Source organism: Podarcis raffonei, chromosome 17, assembly GCF_027172205.1.
Source record: "Podarcis raffonei isolate rPodRaf1 chromosome 17, rPodRaf1.pri, whole genome shotgun sequence".
NCBI classification, from domain to species: Eukaryota; Metazoa; Chordata; class Lepidosauria; order Squamata; family Lacertidae; genus Podarcis; species Podarcis raffonei.
This window is the reverse complement of record NC_070618.1, coordinates 41,646,999-41,666,297: the sequence shown is the minus strand read 5'-3', so window position 1 is coordinate 41,666,297 and position 19,299 is coordinate 41,646,999. Positions and strand designations below refer to the sequence as shown.

General features: G+C 42.4%; 1 protein-coding gene across 22 annotated transcripts in view; it reads right to left on the bottom strand.

Moving 5' to 3' along the window:
* Positions 1-19,299, bottom strand: part of MBD1 (methyl-CpG binding domain protein 1) — a 151,137-nt gene that overhangs the window by 52,346 nt on the left and 79,492 nt on the right. For 20 of the 22 annotated variants that reach the window (XM_053372054.1, XM_053372072.1, XM_053372073.1 and 17 more), the window contains 3 exons: positions 3,037-3,252; positions 2,046-2,156; positions 1,113-1,232 (listed from right to left, as the gene is read on the bottom strand). In XM_053372054.1, the coding sequence (XP_053228029.1) occupies positions 1,113-1,232; positions 2,046-2,156; positions 3,037-3,252 (447 nt within the window). The remainder of the gene's footprint in view (positions 1-1,112; positions 1,233-2,045; positions 2,157-3,036; positions 3,253-19,299) is intronic. The other 2 variants (XM_053372061.1, XM_053372074.1) reach the window with 2 other exon arrangements.

Genomic DNA, 19,299 nt, shown 5'->3' with positions numbered 1-19,299 from the left:
AGGGACTGCACTCCCCCTGATAAGGCTTGCAATCTGCAGGTGCTCATCCAGCCACACTGTTGTCACTAGAAGCCCAAGTGCTCTCAGTGGCACAGATCATCCTCCACTGGCCAAGAGTGGTGTGACAGCTGAAATCTCTTCTCCAAAGAGAAAGCCAAGCTTTAGCCCTGCCCTGAAAACTTCCATGTTAGAACACATTTTAGTACTATCTGGCGCATGGAAACTGCAGTTAGTTCAAAACACGGCTGTTAAGCTATTTACTAGGAACATACGTTAGAAACGTATCTATCTAAGGCTTCAAGAGATTCACTCAGTCTGGTCCATTTCTGAGCACAATTTAAAGTACTGGTGCTTATCTTTACAGCAGGGATGGGGAATCTGTGATCTTCTACAGATTGTTGAACTACAACTTCCATCAGCTACAGCCATGCTGTATGTGAGGGATGATGGGAGTTGTATTCCACCGAAATTTTGAGAGCCACAGGTTCCCCATTCCTGTTTTAAAGCTCTATATGCCCTGAGACCTGGACCTTGACTTCTCCCATTAAGCCTGCTCAGACACTGAGATGTTCTTCAGAGTTCCTCCCATGGGGAAGAGGCCTTTGCTGCAGTGGTGTCTTGCTTATGCAATTCAACCCCCCCTCCCTGCCCTCCAGGGAGGCTTGCCTGGCCCCTACACCAGCATCTCTTAAGCGCCTGGCAAAGACTTTTGACCACTTATTGCGGTCATTTTGAGATCAGGTCTTTTTGAGGTCATTTACTGCTTAATTGCTTTTCTAATTGCCTTTCTTATTAGCTATCACAAAAGGCGCCAGACATTCTGAATTCAAGGGCAGTAGAGAAATATTTTAGATAGATAAATCAATCAATCTCAAACTATATCACACTTCTGCAAATGGCATGAACCTACAAATATCTCCATGTGGTTTTTGCAATGGGGGTGCCGTATAAATTGCACCAGAAGACCTCTCCCTCCATGCCTGCCACACTCACTGCATTGTTCCTGCCAGCATGTGGAGCAGAGTCCAGTTCTACAAAGTAAGCCTTCTCTTCTCCCTAAGTCAAAGAGCCCAGGGATCTTACCAGTTGCCCCAAACAACTTAATCACTCACTACTGGTGGACGCAATTGCTGCAGGTGCTCCACTTCTTCGTCATCTTCATCATCCAGAACCACCAGCTCCTTGCCCTGCGCTCCCCGCCCCCTCTTACACTGGGGAAGTCCTGCTGAGACCTGGAGGAAAGGAAAAGACATGGAGCTTTTTAATATTCAGAAACTTCCCACAGAGCGAACAGCACCACTTGACATACAGGGAAGGATGGGAGACCATGGACAGTGGTGATATTAAGATACAAGGCTAGAAACATTTTCGTTGCTGGCAGCAACTCTTTTTACATCTGCTGCAGCACAAGGCCAGGATGAATTTGTGGTCAACTTGCTGTGGTGCTCAGTTCTTTGTGACATTGTCCTTACCAAGTCATGACTGCAGCCAATGTGACTAACAGCCTTGGCAATTAACCATATTAAGTTTAGATTAAGCTTCATGCATTAAAAAATGGGGGAGGAGTAACAATAGTTGTGGGCTTTTCCTTACTGGAAGTATGGAAGGAAGGGACTAAACAAGCATTTTGTGGAGATGTCCAAAACAAAGGAGTGGTTGTGATAGTGTAGGAACCCAAGGATCAAAACTAGCTTCTATGTTTTTAGCAATTCTTGTTTTTATCTGCAAGCCACCTTGAGTTCCATCAGGAAAAAAGGTGGGGTATAAATATATATATAAAGAATAAAAACAGCAATATTTGGGAAGGAGGCACACACCACTGGTGATTTTGAACACTCAAGCCCTACAGCCCAGGTGATAGGATTTCATATTTCTTTTTTGGTATACTGAATCTCTTTTAACAGCATTTGGAAACCTTCTGATGAATGTCACCACCCTGATTCCAAGCTGTATTAAAAACACTAAAAAGAGCGGTGCTTTAAAGTTTTATGAGCCAAAAGCAGGAACATTCGAGGTCAGCAGGCGGGAAGAAAATGTGGGCTTACCCGAGAATCATTCGATGGCCGACAGTCCCCCTCCGGTTCCGCATGCTCCTGTTTGTCAACAGGAGAGGTGGCAATGAGGAGGTTGACAGCAGGTAGTCTGGTGTCGGATTGCTATGCAGAAACATGAGGGCACATAAAGAGAGAGTGTATTAAAGGCTATGCGCTTCATTCTGTACAGATGTGGAATGTGCTCTCACTCCACACGCTCACTTACAATGGTTCCTATGGTTCAATCCCTGTTTTGCTATATTCGTAGCTTTGTTGGTCAGAATAAATGGGCAACAGAAGGAGCCACATGCACTGCACAGGACAAGAAGCCTCTCTGCAACCTCCCCACCATACATTTGAAAAACAAGAGGCAAAATCCCAACAATGCAGGGATGGGACTTCACCTTTCTTCCAGCCCTCTACATCAACTGCCACATCAACTCTGAAGAGCACCCCAAACCTCCAAGATGCTCTTTTGCTGTTCCTTTACTACTGCAAATAATTTCTGCTGCTAAAAATGATTGGTCTGAGTTATTAAGCGGGGGGGGGGGCACATCGAGTTCTAAATTCAGTGTCCAGGCTGCTGGGTCACTGAGCCTACTGGGGAAGAATTCCCCCTTTTTGCCTGCAGGGTTGCAGCCAAGGAGGAACAGGATGAGGCATGTCTCAAGGTCTGGGCACCTCCCGGAGTTAGGTTTTTGGAAGCTTAATTCCTGCTGTTTGGCAAAGCAGTGGGTGGTGGTGTGGGAGCAGGGGGATCTTTCCTTGATTTGGAGCCCTCTATCCTGACATGTGAATAAAGAGCCAGACTATCTGAATGCTGACATTTGTCCTCTGCAACGTCCTCCCCAAAGGATGTTCACCGAGCTTATTTGTCAAGTCTTTAGAACTTCAAGACTTTGTTTCCACAAAAAGGATCCGGTGCTCCGTGTAAGAAATGCTTCAGTATTGGGCATTTCAACTGTCAGGAGAGGAAGGATCAAGAGAGAACGCACTCACTCACCTTCACCAGAACTTGAGAGGGTGGGGTGGGGTGTCGAGGTACTTCTGACTCCTCTTTGACATGCGGCAGGATGGGGCAGTCCTTAGCCAAGTCCTGGGCCAAAATTGAGCCACTCATCTCTGGCTCTTTCTTCCACTTCACTACTGGCTGCTGTTCCGGCTCCTCTGGGCCCTGCAACCTGGGCAAATGCATCTGTTCCCTGCTTGAAGGAGACTCCTGCAGCAACAAGGGGTCCGGGGCAGGAGGGAGAGGAGAAGGGGCAGGTTCAGATTAGGAGCACAGGAAGTGGCCTTAGACCCAGTGTGCCCATCTAGTCCAGCATGGTCTGCTCTGACTGTCAGTGGCCGAGATGGGCAGCCACTTCCTCATTAGCTGTCATTGGATCTTTTTAACTGGAGATTCCAGGGAGGGAACCTGGATCTTACTGCAAGCACAGTCTCTGCTCTGCTACTCAGGTATGACAGGTGTCTTCCAGGTGTCTTTGCATCAAACCACTGTGGCATTAGGGTGCCAGGTACAGAATTAGGCATCATGAAGATTTCAACCCCTATGGCTACAGAGATCAAAGCTTTAAAATACCAGAGGCATTGATAAAAGCATTGCTTCCAGTCACTGGAGTTGGGAGGATGCTCCTATACTCTACATATAGAGTATGTAGAGTATGCCTGCCCTCTGTGGCCAATGTGAAGCAAATTCATTTGATTCATTTGTGTAATTTCATTCAGCTTGCAGAACCAGCCCCCCCTTTCTGCCCCCACAACACAGAATTTCTTTAAGCAGAGTACCTGAGAATCTTTGCACTCACTCCTGCTCCTGTGCATCCAAGGAGGACCCAAAGAAAACTTGTTTCAACCTGTGCACCACAGGAATGCATGCTTTATCTGACCAGGTTCACTTCTATGGACTAAACCAGTGTTTCATAATGGGGGCTATATGGCCTCCTGCCCCCCCCCAGGATATATATGGGGGCCACAGCACATGGCTAGGAGGCCATAGAGGGAAGTGAGAAGAAAGGGGGGGTTATTTATTTATTAAATCTGATTGGTTGGCTATCAGCTTGGCCAATCACAAGCAGGTAAGGGGGCGGCCCACCAGAGGGTGGCCTGGTGCTTCTTTTTGCCATGTGCATTTTCTTGGAACTGTCCTGGTTGGTTTACAGTGGGAGAGGGCGATGCTGGGCCAGGTGGCAGCCTGGGCCTGACTCCGCAAGGCGCAGGGTGCAATTCACCCCAGCACCTAGCAGATCGGGGCCTTCAGATGTTGCCGAGGGGTGCAGGGCTCAATTCCTAAATAGCAGCTTTCAGGACAGGTAGTGCTACAGTCCAAATGGGCAGGGTATAAATAAATTCTTATTCTTAAACAAGGTCAGAAAGGGGCCACAGTCAAAAAAAAGTTGGGAAATACTGTACTAAAGGGTTATGTCACGGCAGGCACTTGAGAAGCTGCCACAAACATTTTAGTTGCACCAAGTTTTATTTATTTATTTTTTTTAGATTTTTTATTAAGTTTTTCCATAATATCTCCAATCATACAATTTTAACATCACATATTTTAACTTATTGAACCTCCCTCAACTCCTCTGACAATCATCCATAATTAAATTCCTATCTTCACATTCCTTAATTATAGTATCGCCTTTTAATACATTTTTCTATCCTCTTTTACATTTTTGCGATATTCCTTATTTTTTCACAAAGCTTCTTTAAAACACACTAGCGTTGTATTTTCCTCACATACAGTTTTCAAATAATCTCTGAATTTTCCCCAGTCCTCTAAAAACTTATGGTCTCTTTGAAATCTGATTTTTCCAGTTAATTTGTCAAGTTCTGCAAAGTCTGTTAGTTTTGCTCTCCATTCTTCCAGAGTTGGTAGTTCTTCCTGCTTCCACCTTTGGGCCATCAATATTCTCGCTGCTGTTATTGCATACTGAAAGAGTTTACAGTCCCTCTTATTTATATCGTTTTTAGTTATTCCCAATAGGAAGGTCTCTGGTTTCTTTACAAAGCTATATTTCAGCATTTTCTTTAACTCATTGTATACCATTTCCCAGAATCCCTTCACTTTCTTGCACTCCCACCACATATGGATAAATGTACCCTCCTTCTCCCCACATTTCCAACATTTGTTACAAATTTTGTACATTTTTGCTAATTTAGCTGGCGTCATATACTATCTGTATACCATCTTCATGACGTTCTCTTTCAACGTAATGCATGCTGTAAACTTCAAGTTTTCATTCCATATTTTTTGCCAATCTTCCATATCTATGGAACACAGCTCACAGTTTGTTGGCTAGCAGCAGACAACACTCTGTGCACCTACTCTAATACAAGCTTGCTACAGAAAGTTAAAACTTCAGAATGCCCTGAAAATTCAATATAGGGACCCAAGACAGTGTGCTGTTGATATTTTTGCCGTTACGTTTTCAAACTTCACTGCAACCAAAAAGGCTAGAATCATGTTTGACAAAACAAAGTAAAAGTAGGATTTGGAAGACTTAGAGTGCTTTGCAAAATGCATGTTGTCCACCGTGAGAGTGGTGGTCAAGCACTGATTCAATGTACATAGCAGGTTTTTACAAGTCACGTGCCTCTTGCTCTCATTGCCCAGAAATCTGGGAGCATCACTGTATCCCAGCACGTGTGACACAGCTTTTCCTCTTAGGGACTTTTTCTGTGAGCCACTTTCTTGCCATTCTAGCTCTGAGGTACAGTAGAGACTCATGAGTTGACAAAGCTTCCTGCAAATAGACCCATCAACAGAAAGGATGTGCTCCCAGCTGATCTGTGGGTGCCGAAGCACTATGCCTTGCCTCTCTCATTGCCAAATGCCACCACACTAGTAGGCACATTGGGAGAGTCAACTCCCATTCCACTGGAGGAAGACGAACTGGAGCAAGACCAGAAGGGATTCCTTTACTGGGATCATGACAATAGCGTGCTCGTTGCAAACTAGCTCCGCCAGAGAGAATTCTCATTTCCATTCAGACATTGTGATGCACAATCTTATTCCCCTCACCTTGCAGCCTTCTGTCGATTTAAATAAAAATCAGCCCTGAGACCCTTCATCAATACTTAAAATGGACAGCAGCACTTCACTCAGCTATTCTGCCCCAGCAGGAGATCCAGGTGGGCCAGGTCATAAACCCACTGCCCTAAGAAAGATGAAAATAACTGCAACATGTGCATAGCAGAGCTTGCTGATGATGCCAGAGCAGCAAACAATATTGCAATGCTCAATTCCTAACTAGCAACTTTCCTTAAACTACACATCAATCCCTGGTGGGCAGACCTGGTTCAAATCCCTGCTCAGTCATCAAAATATCTTTAAGTGGTCTGGGCAAGGGTATCTCAGGCTTAACCTTTTAACACAGCAGTTGCAAAAAATAAGTATCTGAAGTGTCTGAAAATCTGCATCAATGATGGTCAGGCCTTTCCTGGAATTAGGCCTCAAATCAACATTGGAAATAAGCTCAGAACAATGACTTGCCTGCCGAAAAAAGAGGAACAGACTACTTGTGCCTGGCAGAGGGGTTGAACGGGTTCCATCCCTGGCACCCCAGGCACAAAGGAAGGAGGAAGAGGGAGCTCCACCCTGCTCAGCTGCTACCGTCCACTTGCCTGCATGCCACTCCTTGATGCCCAGGGAGGCTTACAGTCAGCGTAGTGTTATGGGAAATGTTCCACCAGCAATGGAATGTCCCCCCCTCTCCCCTCCTATGGACCTCTAAATCTGTTCTAGGGCACACATGGGACAGCGAGAGGCTGGTGAGGAGAGGGCTGCACTAGAAGGAATCCTTGCACTAACATAAATGTTGAATGCCACTCTCAGACTGAGTCAGAACAGCTGCACATGGCAGCCAGTGGCCTTTAAGCAGTAATTTTTGCCACATTGCATTAATGTTTAAAGTACCAAGAATTAGGAGAAATAATTTAGTACTTGGAATCAAACCAACAGAACCATCTAACTCATCCTTTGGCAACCTGGTGCCCTCCAGATGTTTCATATTAGAAGTTCCATCAGCCCCAGCATCACATGGGTGTGCTGCTAAGGGGATGGGAATTGCAGCCCATGAGCACCTGGAAACTGGTCTGCCAGGCTGGCAATTGCATTATTCTCACATCTGAAGGCAGCCCTATTTAGGGAAGCTTTTAATGTTTGATGTATTAGAGGATTTTAATATTTTTTGGAAGCCACCCAGAGTGGCTGGGGAAGCCCAGCCAGATGGGCGGGGTACAAATAATAAATTATTATTATTATTATTATTATTGCCAGGCAGGTGCCCAGAGCAACTCACGAGCAGCCTTCCCCTGCTGTTTGTCCACAGCACCTGGTACTTGGAGAGGTACTGCCTCTGAACATGGAAATTCCATTTCACCATTCGAGCCTGCTGATGAACTAGTTCCCCCATAAAACTGGTATAAAGGGATCTAAGCTAACGACTCTCAACAGTCGTGAGAACAAGGTGGAATCTAGACATATATAAAAAAACGCTGTGAAAATGCTTTTTAAATAACGTTTTAAAAATATATTGAATATTGAATTTAAAAATAGGTGATGAATTTATTTCATCAGATGTTGTAAAGAAAAGAGGTGTAGTTATATACGCAAACTCAAGATTAAAGCCGGAACCCTTATTTAAGGATGAAGAAGGGAGAATGATGGCGATAAAAGTGGTGTATCAAAAAGGAAAAAATATTGTCAGAATCTAGGCACCAAACGAAAAGAAGTCGGAATTTTACCAAAAACTGGAGGATAAACTGCTGGATTATAGTGATGAAAAGATCATTTGATTAGGAGATTTAAATGGTGTTACCTCACTTAATATGGACAGGACAACACAAGAGAAAGAAAGTAAAGAAGGGAGACTACTGCTAACTTTCTTTCAACTAGTAGAAAATTTCAACCTTCAAGATGCATGGGGAGTTAAACACCCAAATGACAAACAATTTACACATTATTCAGAAGCAAAAAAATTCTGCAGGGAGAATTGATACAATTTGGGTTTCAAAAAACTTATTACTGAAAATAAAGAAAGCAGTAATTCAATAAAAACAGTATCTGACCATAACCCAACTACAATGGAAATAAAAGAAGGAAGGAAAACAACAAAATGGAGAATTAATGAAAATGTCTTAAATAATGATTATTATTAAGTATTAGAAAAGGTGAGGGTGACTTTAAGAGAATATTTTGATAACAACTTAAATCAGGGAACCGATATAAATACCGTATGAGATCCAAGCAAAGCAGTGATACGAGGCTTTTTCATCCAACAAAATAGAATCCAAAGAAGAGAGAAAGAAAGGAAACTGGAACAAATTTTGAAGGAGATAAGCGAAAATAGTCATAGTCAACAAAAGAGTGGCAAAAGCTGTACTGGGATGCAATCTCAAAAATGAAAGAATGATCTCAATACAAATCCAAGGGCAGACCTTTTAACATCACAGTAATCCAAGTTTATGCACCAACTACTGGTGCTGAAGAAACTGAAATTGACCAATTCTATGAAGACTTACAAGACCTTATAGAAGTGACACCAAAGAAGGATGTTCTTCTCATTATAGGGGATTGGAATGCTAAAGTAGGGAATCAAAAGATAAAAGGAACAACTGGCAAGTTTGGCCTTGGAGTTCAAAACAAAGCAGGGCAAAGGCTAATAGAGTTCTGTCAAGAGAACAAGCTGGTCATCACAAACACTCTTTTCCAACAACACAAGAGACGACTCTACACATGGACATCACCAGATGGGCAGCATCGAAATCAGGTTGATTATATTCTCTACAGCAAAAGATGGAGAAGCTCTATATAGTCAGCAAAAACAAGGCCTGGAGCTGACTGTGGCTCAGATCATCAGCTTCTTATGGCAATATTCAAGCGTAAACTGAAGAAAGTAGGGAAAACCAGAGATCTGTTCAAGAAAATTGGAGATAATAATAATAATAATAATAATAATAATAATAATAATAATAATTTATTTGTACCCCGCCCATCATCTGGCTGGGTTTCCCCAGCCACTCTGGGCGGCTTCCACAAAGACCAAAAATACACTAAAATGTCACACATTAAAAACTTCCCTGAACAGGGCTGCCTTTAGATGTCTTCTGAATGTCAGGTAGTTGAAATGAAAGGAAGATTTCGTGCAAAGATTACCATAATAAAAAACAAAAAGTGGTAAGGACCTAACCGAAGCAGAAGAAATCAAGAAGAGGTGGTAAGAACACACAGAGGAATTATACCAGAAAGATATGGATGTCTCGTACACCCCAAGTAGTGTGGTTGCTGACCTTGAGCCAGACATCCTGGAGAGTGAAGTCAAATGGGCCTTAGAAAGCACTGCTAATAACAAGGCCAGTGGAAGTGATGACATTCCAGCTGAACTATTTAAAATTTTAAAAGATGATGCTGTTAAGGTGCTACACTCAATATGCCAGCAAGTTTGGAAAACTCAGCAGTGGTTAGAGGATTGGAGAAGATCAGTGTACATCCCAATCCCAAAGAAGGGCAGTGCCAAAGAATGCTCCAACTATCACACAATTGCGCTCATTTCACATGCTAGCAAGGTTATGCTTAAAATTCTACAACTGTACATAACTTTATGACCACTGCTCCATAGATATTGTTGTTATACAATTCCATTCACCGTATAGATGGGTTTATGGAGCATTTCTGTATCCTTCTGCTGTGCTGAAGAAGAATTCTATGAAACAGTGGGTATATCCGGAATCACTGTTCACTACGACTGTTTGCGGACCACTTTGGTAGTGTTGGATGTCATAAAACAAAGCTTTAACAGATTTTTTTCATCAGATAAATATCTGACCCATTGCTTCTTTCAGAGACTTGCATAGTCTACAAAGACTTTCAGAGACTTATAAGACTTATGTTTATCTGGTTCGGTTTTTAAGAGAATCCATAAAGAGTGCACATTTAGTGACTTTCAGAGACTTATAAGATTTCTGTTTATTTGGTTTCCCATATTGTTCAACGTTCCTTATAGACTATGTAAAGAGTTTATATTGATATTGCATTGTTAGAATCAAAGAATCATAGAGTTGGAAGAGACCACAAGGGCCATCGAGTCCAACCCCCTGCCAAGCAGGAAACACCATCAGAGCACTCCTGACATATGGTTGTCAAGCCTCTGCTTAAAGACCTCCAAAGAAGGAGACTCCACCACACTCCTTGGCAGCAAATTCCACTGTCAAACAGCTCTTACTGTCAGGAAGTTCTTCCTAATGTTTAGGTGGAATCTTCTTTCATGTAGTTTGGATCCATTGCTCCGTGTCCGCTTCTCTGGAGCAGCAGAAAACAACCTTTCTCCCTCCTCTATGTGACATCCTTTTATATATTTGAACATGGCTATCATATCACCCCTTAACCTCCTCTTCTCCAGGCTAAACATGCCCAGCTCCCTTAGCCGTTCCTCATAAGGCATCGTTTCCAGGCCTTTGACCATTTTGGTTGCCCTCCTCTGGACACGTTCCAGTTTGTCAGTGTCCTTCTTGAACTGTGGTGCCCAGAACTGGACACAGTACTCCAGGTGAGGTCTGACCAGACTTGGTCATCGTGTTGCCTTGGATATTACTAAAATTCTACAAGGCAGGCTTAAGCAGTATGTGGGCCGCGAACTCCCAGAAGTGCAAGCTGTATTTTGAAGGGGCAGAGGAACCAGAGACCAAATTGCAAACATGCGATGGATTATGGAGAAAGCTAGAGAGTTCCAGAAAGACATCTACTTCTGCTTCATTGACTACACAAAAGCCTTTGACTGTGTCGACCACAGTCAACAAGTTCTTAAAGAAATGGGAGTGCCTGATCACCTCATCTGTCTCCTGAGAAATCTCTATGTGGGACAACAAGCTACAGTTAGAACTGGATATGGAACAACTGATTGGTTCAAAATTGGGAAAGGAGTACGACAAGGCTGTATATTGTCTCCCTGCTTATTTAACTTATATGCAGAATTCATCATGTGAAAGGCTGGGCTGGATGAATCCCTAGCCGGAATTAAGATTACCGGAAGAAATATCAACAACCTCAGATATGCAGATGACAAAACCTTGATGGCAGAAAGTGAGGACGAATTAAAGAACCTTTTAATGAGGGTGAAAGAAGAGAGTGCAAAATATGGTCTGAAGCTCAACATAAATAAATAAAAAAACTATGATCATGGCCACTGGTCCCATCACCTCCTGGCAAATAGAAGGGGAAGAAATGGAGGCAGTGGGAGATTTTACTTTCTTGGGTTCCATGATCACTGCAGATGGTGACAGCAGTCACAAAGTTAAAAGATGCCTGCTTCTTGGGAGAAAAGCAATGACAAACCTAGACAGCATCTTAAAAAGCAGAGATATTGCCTTGCCAACAAAGGTCCGTATAGTTAAAGCTATAGTTTTCCCAGTAGTGATGTATGGAAGTGAGAGCTGGACCATAAAGAAGGCTGATCACCGAAAAATTGATGCTTTTGAATTATGGTGCTGGAGGAGACTCTTGAGAGTCCCATAGACTGCAAGAATATCAAACCTATCCATTCTGAAGGAAAATCGGCCCCGAGTGCTCACTGCGGGAGGTAGTGAAAGACAGGAGTGCCTGGCGTGCTCTGGTCCATGGGGTCACAAAGAGTCGGACACAATTAAACAACAAAAGCGAAAAAGAAAATAAACCTGTTAAAAATCCGAAGAATGAAATACCAAAACAAAATATCAAGATATTACAGACGCAGCTCTCTATGATTCTGAATTACAAAACAGAACAAAAGAAAAAATGTTAAGGCAGATTTTTTTTGAATCTGGCAATAAGCCAGGCAGAATACTTGCCTGGCAATTTAAAAAAAACAAAAAGAGAAATTGATAGGGGAAGGGAAAGTAATAGATAGAAGAACCCAAGGAAACGTGAAAAAATTACAAACTACTATTGGAAGTTATCGGCGCTGTGGGTTAAACTACTGTGCCGCTTGATCTTGCCGATTGAAAGGTCGGCGGTTCGAATCCCTGCAACGGAGTGAGCTCCCGTTGTTCAGTCCCAGCTCCTGCCAACCTAGCAGTTTGAAAGCACACGATGCAAGTAGATAAATAGGCACCGCTCCGGCGGGAAGGTAAACGGCGTTTCCGTGTGCTGCTCTGGTTCACCAGAAGCGGCTTAGTCATGCTCTCCACATGACCTGGAAGAACTGTCTGCAGAGTGGACAAACGCCGGCTCTCTCAGCCTGTAAAGCAAGATGAGCGCCGCAACCCCAGTGTCGTTAGCGACTGGACTTAATTGTCAGGGGCCCCTTTACCTTTACAGGAGGTTATATCAAGCAAAAGATGAAGATCAAAAGGAGATGGAAAGATATACAGTGGCATCTCAGGTTAAGAACTTAATTCATTCTGGAGGTCCGTTCTTAACCTGAAACTGTTCTTAACCTGAAGCACCACTTTAGCTAATGCGGCCTCCCGCTGCCACCGCTGCGCAATTTCTGTTCTCATCCTGAAGCAGGAGGAAGGGTCCCCTGGTCCCAAGAAACCGACCTTAAAGAGAAAATGCTCAGCACAAAAAATGAAGAAGACCAAAAACATCAAATTGAGAGGCCAAAAGGGAACGCCGACCTGCCGGACTAAAAAAATGAATTTCCAGAAGCTCTTTAAGCTGCTGGAGAATACAACAACAAAGAACTCTGCTCCTACAACCCAAAAGAAAATCACAAACTCATGCATGCCAATAAAGCACTCTGAGGAAAAGCCCCATGCCCCACGCCCCAGCGGATCACATACCGCCCTCTAGTGGGGAAATAGGGAAACCAAAGGAAATTCCTTTTTTTTAAAAAAAAAATATTTTTTATTAACAGGCCAATCAGATCACATTAATTCCAAATCACATTAGTTCCAAATTACACAGCCAAATTTTTAAAATTTTGTTGGCAGTACCCATATTTCGAGCTCCAAAAGGGATCCAAACATCACTCTTGTTGCTGCTTGATCTTGGCCCTTCTAAGTCTGGGTTTGGACCAGGCAAAAGCTACGGTCAGGCAAAGAATATTAGACACCGAGAGACAGCAGGACTGTGCAAGGTGCCCCAACTATAGAATTGGAGAAATCGAGAGATATATAGCCGCACCAGCAGCATATCTCTTCATTCTCGTATCTAGGGATGCAAGAAGGGCCTTTACACTCGCCAGAAGTTCGGCTCTTCCCTCACCGGTCCTGGATGGAGCCTTTAGAAGGGTCCCGTATGCTCAGAGACTTTGCACCTGTCCACTGGGAGAGATAGGAAGCCCAGAACACTTGTAAGATCATGGATCCCCTACTGGTGAGGCTCGCCGACCTCCCGCAAAAGCAAAAATTTGACCTTTTGCTGTTGGGCAAAGATCAGAAGATGACCTGGATGGTCGCCAGATTCTGTCTACAGATCTGTAGGTGCAGACCATCGCCCAATTCAAAATAGTCCCAAACACGGTTCCATGGGTGATTCTGAGTCAACTTCCTGGGACAGTGTATTGCTGTACATTGTTTCTAAATTTAGTGTTGTATATTGTTTTAATTGTCTGTTTTAACCATATTTGCACAGCAGTTTTTAACATTGTGAGTGTCCTCTACTTAAGAGGCTTCTACTCTGCAGCCTCTTATAGTTGTTTTATCTGCGAGTTTTTTAGTTCTTATGCTCTTACAGTTGTTTTAACTGTGTGTTTTTGGTGGTTTTTAGCTCATCTGTTTTAATTATTAGTTTTTTATCCACCCATTATCTGTGTTTAATCTTGTATTTTATTCGGATGTTTTATGCCTGTTTCCTTGTCCTCATTTGCCCTAACAATTATCGGTCAAAAATCCCAACTGTTATTTTATCTATATGCTTTTCTTAATCCTGGTCTATGACCGTAATAAAGTTCATTCATTCATTGATTCATTCATCCTGAAGCAAAGTTCTTAACCCGAGGTACTATTTCTGGGTTAGCAGAGTTTGTAACTTGAAGTGTCTGTAACCCGAGGTACCACTGTATAGTACAGAATAGACTCCCAAGGACAACAAGCAAAAAAATTGAAAAACTAAACTCCCCTATAACAATGGAGATGCAACAATCAATCAACAAAGCGAAGTCAGGAAAGTCACCAGGTACAGATGGCTTATCTGCCATGTTCTACAAGAAATTAGAAAATGTATTGTCAGAACCGATGAAAACAGACATGAACAGAATTTTTTTTAAAGGGAAAATACTAAAGTCATGGGAAGAAGCTTTTATCACTTCAATACCCAAACAAGGAATGGACCCAATGCTGATTAAAAATTATAGGCGAATATCATTATTAAAAAATGATTATAAAATATTCGCTGACATCCTGGCCAACAGACTCAAAAGAATACTTAACAAAATTGTACGCAAAGACCAGGAGGCTTCTTACCAGGCAGACACATGTGCAACAATATCATGAATGTAATTGATATTTTAAAGTATTTGGAGTAAAAAACTGATAAAAAAGCAATTTTGATGCCGAAAAAGCTTTCGATAATATATCCTGGAATTATATGAAAAAAACTCTAGAACTTACAGGACTCTGGGAAAATTTCAGCAGAGGCAGTGAGGCAATACATCAAGACCAGAGAGCAAAGTTGATTTTAAATAATTAAGTAACAGAAGAATTCAAGATAAGTAAGGGGACCAGACAAGGCTGCCCTTGTCACCTCTACTGTTTATTATGGTGCTAGAATCACTAGCGATCACAATAAGGAAAGACCCAGAAATAAAAGGAATAGTAGTATGAAATAAATCACATAAAATAAAGGCCTTTGCTGATGATTTGATAATAACTACTGAAAACCCTGAAGAAAGTGTAAAAAATGTTAGAAAGAACTCTTGAATTTGGAAATGTGGCAGGATTTAAAATAAACAAAAACAAAACTAGTATGTTAGCAAAGAACATGTCTATACAAGAAAAAGAAGAACTACAAACAATTTCAGGACTAACGATAGTAAATAAGGCTAAATACTTGGGAATTTGGTTAACAAATAAAAATAGTAATTTATTCAATGATAATTATTTAAAAATCTGGAAGGAAATTAAAAAGGATATAGAAATCTGGACAAGGCTGAAACTATCATTCTGTGGTAGAATATCAGCAGTAAAAATGAACGTGCTTCCCAAAATGATATTTTTATTCCAGATGACACCAGTGATTGGGAGGACGGGATGTTTCAAATCTTGGCAAAAAGATCTATTGAGAATCATTTGGCAGTACAAAAAAACTAAAATTAAACACAAATTATTAATAGATAGCAAAAATAGAGGTGGAATGGCTCTCCCTGACTTGAAATTGTATTATGATCCAACCTTTCTAAATTGGTTAAAAGAATGTAGACTTACTGGACTTAGAAGGTTTTGATAATCACTACAGGTGGCATGCATATTTGGGATATGAGAAGGTGAAAGTTCATAGAAGCTTCCTTAATCATATCGTAAGGAAGCCTTTATATAAAGTATGGAAAAAATATAACGAACTACTAGAACTTAAAACTCCTTGGTGGCTATCTCCTTTGGAGGCTATAGCAGTTAAAAGGAAGAATATGGAAACGTTATGGGCTACATACAAAAATCTCCAAGAAGAAGAAGGCAACAAATTGAAATTGAAAAAATATGAGGAAATAAAACATTACCTGACAGGATGGATCCAAATACCACCAGCTAAACAAAGTGTTTAAGATAGATAATAATAAAAAAAAGGTTTTGCAAGAGAAGAATCAACATTAGACAAAGAATTAATACAAAATAAGAAAAAAGTAATTTCTAGAATGTATGGAATTCTATTAGAATGGAAGGTTAAAGATGAGCAAGTGAAAGAAGCAATGATTAAGTGGGCAATGGATTTGGGCAAAACTATGGAATAAGGATTGGAGATTGACAGCTTGCTACTCAATAAAGGAAAATTTCCTAAAGATGTTTTATAGGGGGTATATAAGGTAAAGGGCCCCTGCATGGATCACTGCCTTGCCGTGGCGAAGGGGCTTGAAGAACTCAGAGAAGCTATGAACTACGCCGAGCAGGGCACACAAGATGAATAGGTCATAGTGGAGAGTTTTGACCAAACGTGATCCACCTGGAGGAGGAACCGGCAAGCCACTCCAGTATCCTTGCCAAGAAAACTCCATGGACAAAGACAACAGGCATATAAAAGTTATGACGCTGGAAGATGAGCCCCTCAGGTCGGAAGGCGTCCAACATGCTACTGGGGAAGAGCGGAGGGCAAGTACAAGTAGATCCAGAGCTGATGAAGCGGCTGGGCCAAAGCCGAAAGGACGCTCAGTTGCGGATATGCCTGGAAGCGAAAGGAAAGTCCAATGCTGTAAAGAAAAATATTGCATAGGAACCTGGAATGTAAGAACCATGAACCTGGGTAAGTTGGAGGTGGTCAAAAATGAGATGGCAAGAATAAATACTGACATCCTGGGCATCTGTGAACTAAAATGGACGGGAATGGGCGAATTCAGTTCGGATGACCATCACATCTACTACTGTGGGCAAGAAACCCGTAAAAGAAATGGAGTGGCCCTCATAGTCAACAAAAGAGTGGCAAAAGCTGTACTGGGATGCAATCTCAAAAACGATAGAATGATCTCGATACGAATCCAAGGCAGACCTTTTAACATCACAGTAATCCAAGTTTATGCACCAACTACTGGTGCTGAAGAAACTGAAATTGACCAATTCTATGAAGACTTACAAGACCTTATAGAAGTGACACCAAAGAAGGATGTTCTTCTCATTATAGGGGATTGGAATGCTAAAGTAGGGAGGCAAGAGATAAAAGGAACAACTGGCAAGTTTGGCCTTGGAGATCAAAACGAAGCAGGGCAAAGACTAATAGAGTTCTGTCAAGAGAACAAGCTGGTCATCACAAACACGCTTTTCCAACAACACAAGAGACGACTCTACACATGGACATCACCAGATGGGCAGCATCCAAATCAGATTGATTATATTCTCTGCAGCCAAAGATGGAGAAGCTCTATACAGTCAGCAAAAACAAGACCTGGAGCTGACTGTGGCTCAGATCATCAGCTTCTTATAGCAAAATTCAAGCTTAAACTGAAGAAAGTAGGAAAAACCACTGGGCCGGTAAGATACAATCTAAGTCAAATCCCTTATGAATACACAGTGGAAGTGAGGAACAGGTTTAAGGATTTAGATCTGGTGGACAGAGTGCCTGAAGAACTATGGATGGAGGCTCGTAACATTGTACAGGAGGCAGCAACTAAAACCATCCCAATGAGAAGGAAATGCAAGAAAGCAAAGTGGCTGTCCAATGAGGCCTTACAAATAGCGGGGGAGAGAAGGCAAGCAAAATGCGAGGGAGATAGTGAAAGATACGGGAAACTGAATGCAGATTTCCAAAGAATAGCAAGGAGAGACAAGAAGGCCTTCTTAAATGAGCAATGCAAACAAATAGAGGAAAACAACAGAATGGGAAGAACCAGAGATCTGTTCAAGAAAATTGGAGATATGAAAGGAACATTTCGTACAAAGATTACCATAATAAAGGACAAAAGTGGTAAGGACCTAACAGAAGCAGAAGACATCAAGAAGAGGTGGCAAGAATACACAGAGGAATTATACCAGAAAGATATGGATGTCTCGTGCACCCCAGGTAGTGTGGTTGCTGACCTTGAGCCAGACATCCTGGAAAGTGAAGTCAAATGGGCCTTAGAAAGCACTGCAAATAACAAGGCCAGTGGAAGTGATGGTATTCCAGCTGAACTATTTAAAATTTTAAAAGATGATGCTGTTAAGGTGCTACACTCAATATGCCAGCAAATTTGGAAAACTCAGCAGTGGCCAGAAGATTGGAGAAGATCAGTCTACATCCCAATCCCAAAGAAGGGCAGTGCCAAAGAATGTTCCAACTACCGCTCAATTGCACTCATTTCACACGCTAGCAAGGTTATGCTTAAAATTCTACAAGGAAGGCTCAAGCAGTATGTGGATCGAGAACTCCCAGAAGTGCAAGCTGGATTTAGAAGAGGCAGAGGAACCAGAGACCAAATTGCAAACATGCGCTGGATTATGGAGAAAGCTAGAGAGATCCAGAAAGACATCTACTTCTGCTTCATTAACTATGCAAAAGCCTTTGACTGTGTCGACCACAGCAAACTATGGCAAGTTCTTAAAGAAATGGGAGTGCCTGATCACCTCATCTGTCTCCTGAGAAATCTCTTTGTGGGACAAGAAGCTACAGTCAGAAATGGATATGGAACAACTGATTGGTTCAAAATTGGGAAAGGAGTACGACAAGGCTATATATTGTCTCCCTGCTTATTTAATTTATATGCAGAATTCATCATGTGAAAGGCTGGGCTGGATGATTGCCATCATGTGAAAGGCCGGAATTAAGATTGCCAGAAGAAATATCAACAACCTCAGATATGCAGATGACACAACCTTGATGGCAGAAAGTGAGGAGGAATTAAAGAACCTTTTAATGAGGGTGAAAGAGGAGAGCGCAAAATATGGTCTGAAGCTCAACATCAAAAAAACGAAGATCATGGCCACTGGTCCCATCACCTCCTGGCAAATAGAAGGGGAAGAAATGGAGGCAGTGAGAGATTTTACTTTCTTGGGCTCCATGATCACTGCAGATGGTGACACCAGCCACGAAATTAAAAGACGCCTGCTTCTTGGGAGAAGGGCAATGACAGGCCTAGATAGCATCTGGAGAAGTAGAGACGTCACCTTGACAACAAAGGTCCGTATAGTTAAAGCCATGGTTTTCCCAGTAGTGATGTATGGAAGTGAGAGCTGGACCATAAAGAAGGCTGATCGCCGAAGAATTGATGCTTTTGAATTATGGTGCTGGAGAAGACTCTTGAGAGTCCCATGGACTGCAAGAAGATCAAACGCATCCATTCTTAAGGAAATCAGCCCTGAGTGCTCACTGGAAGGACAGATCGTGAAGCTGAGGCTCCAGTACTTTGGCCACCTCATGAGAAGAGAAGACTCCCTGGAGAAGACACTGATGCTGGGAAAGATGGAGGGCACAAGGAGAAGGGGGCGACAGAGGACGAGATGGTTGGATAGTGTTTTCGAGGTTACCAGCATGAGTTTGACCAAACCGCGGGAGGTAGTGGAGGACAGAGGTGCCTGGCGTGCTCTGGTCCATGGGGTCATGAAGAGTCGGACACGACTAAACGACTAAACAACAACAACAAGGTAAAGGGATCCCTGACAATTAAGTCTAGTCACGAACAACTCTAGGGTTGCAGCGCTCATCTCACTTTACAGGCCGAGGGAGCCAACA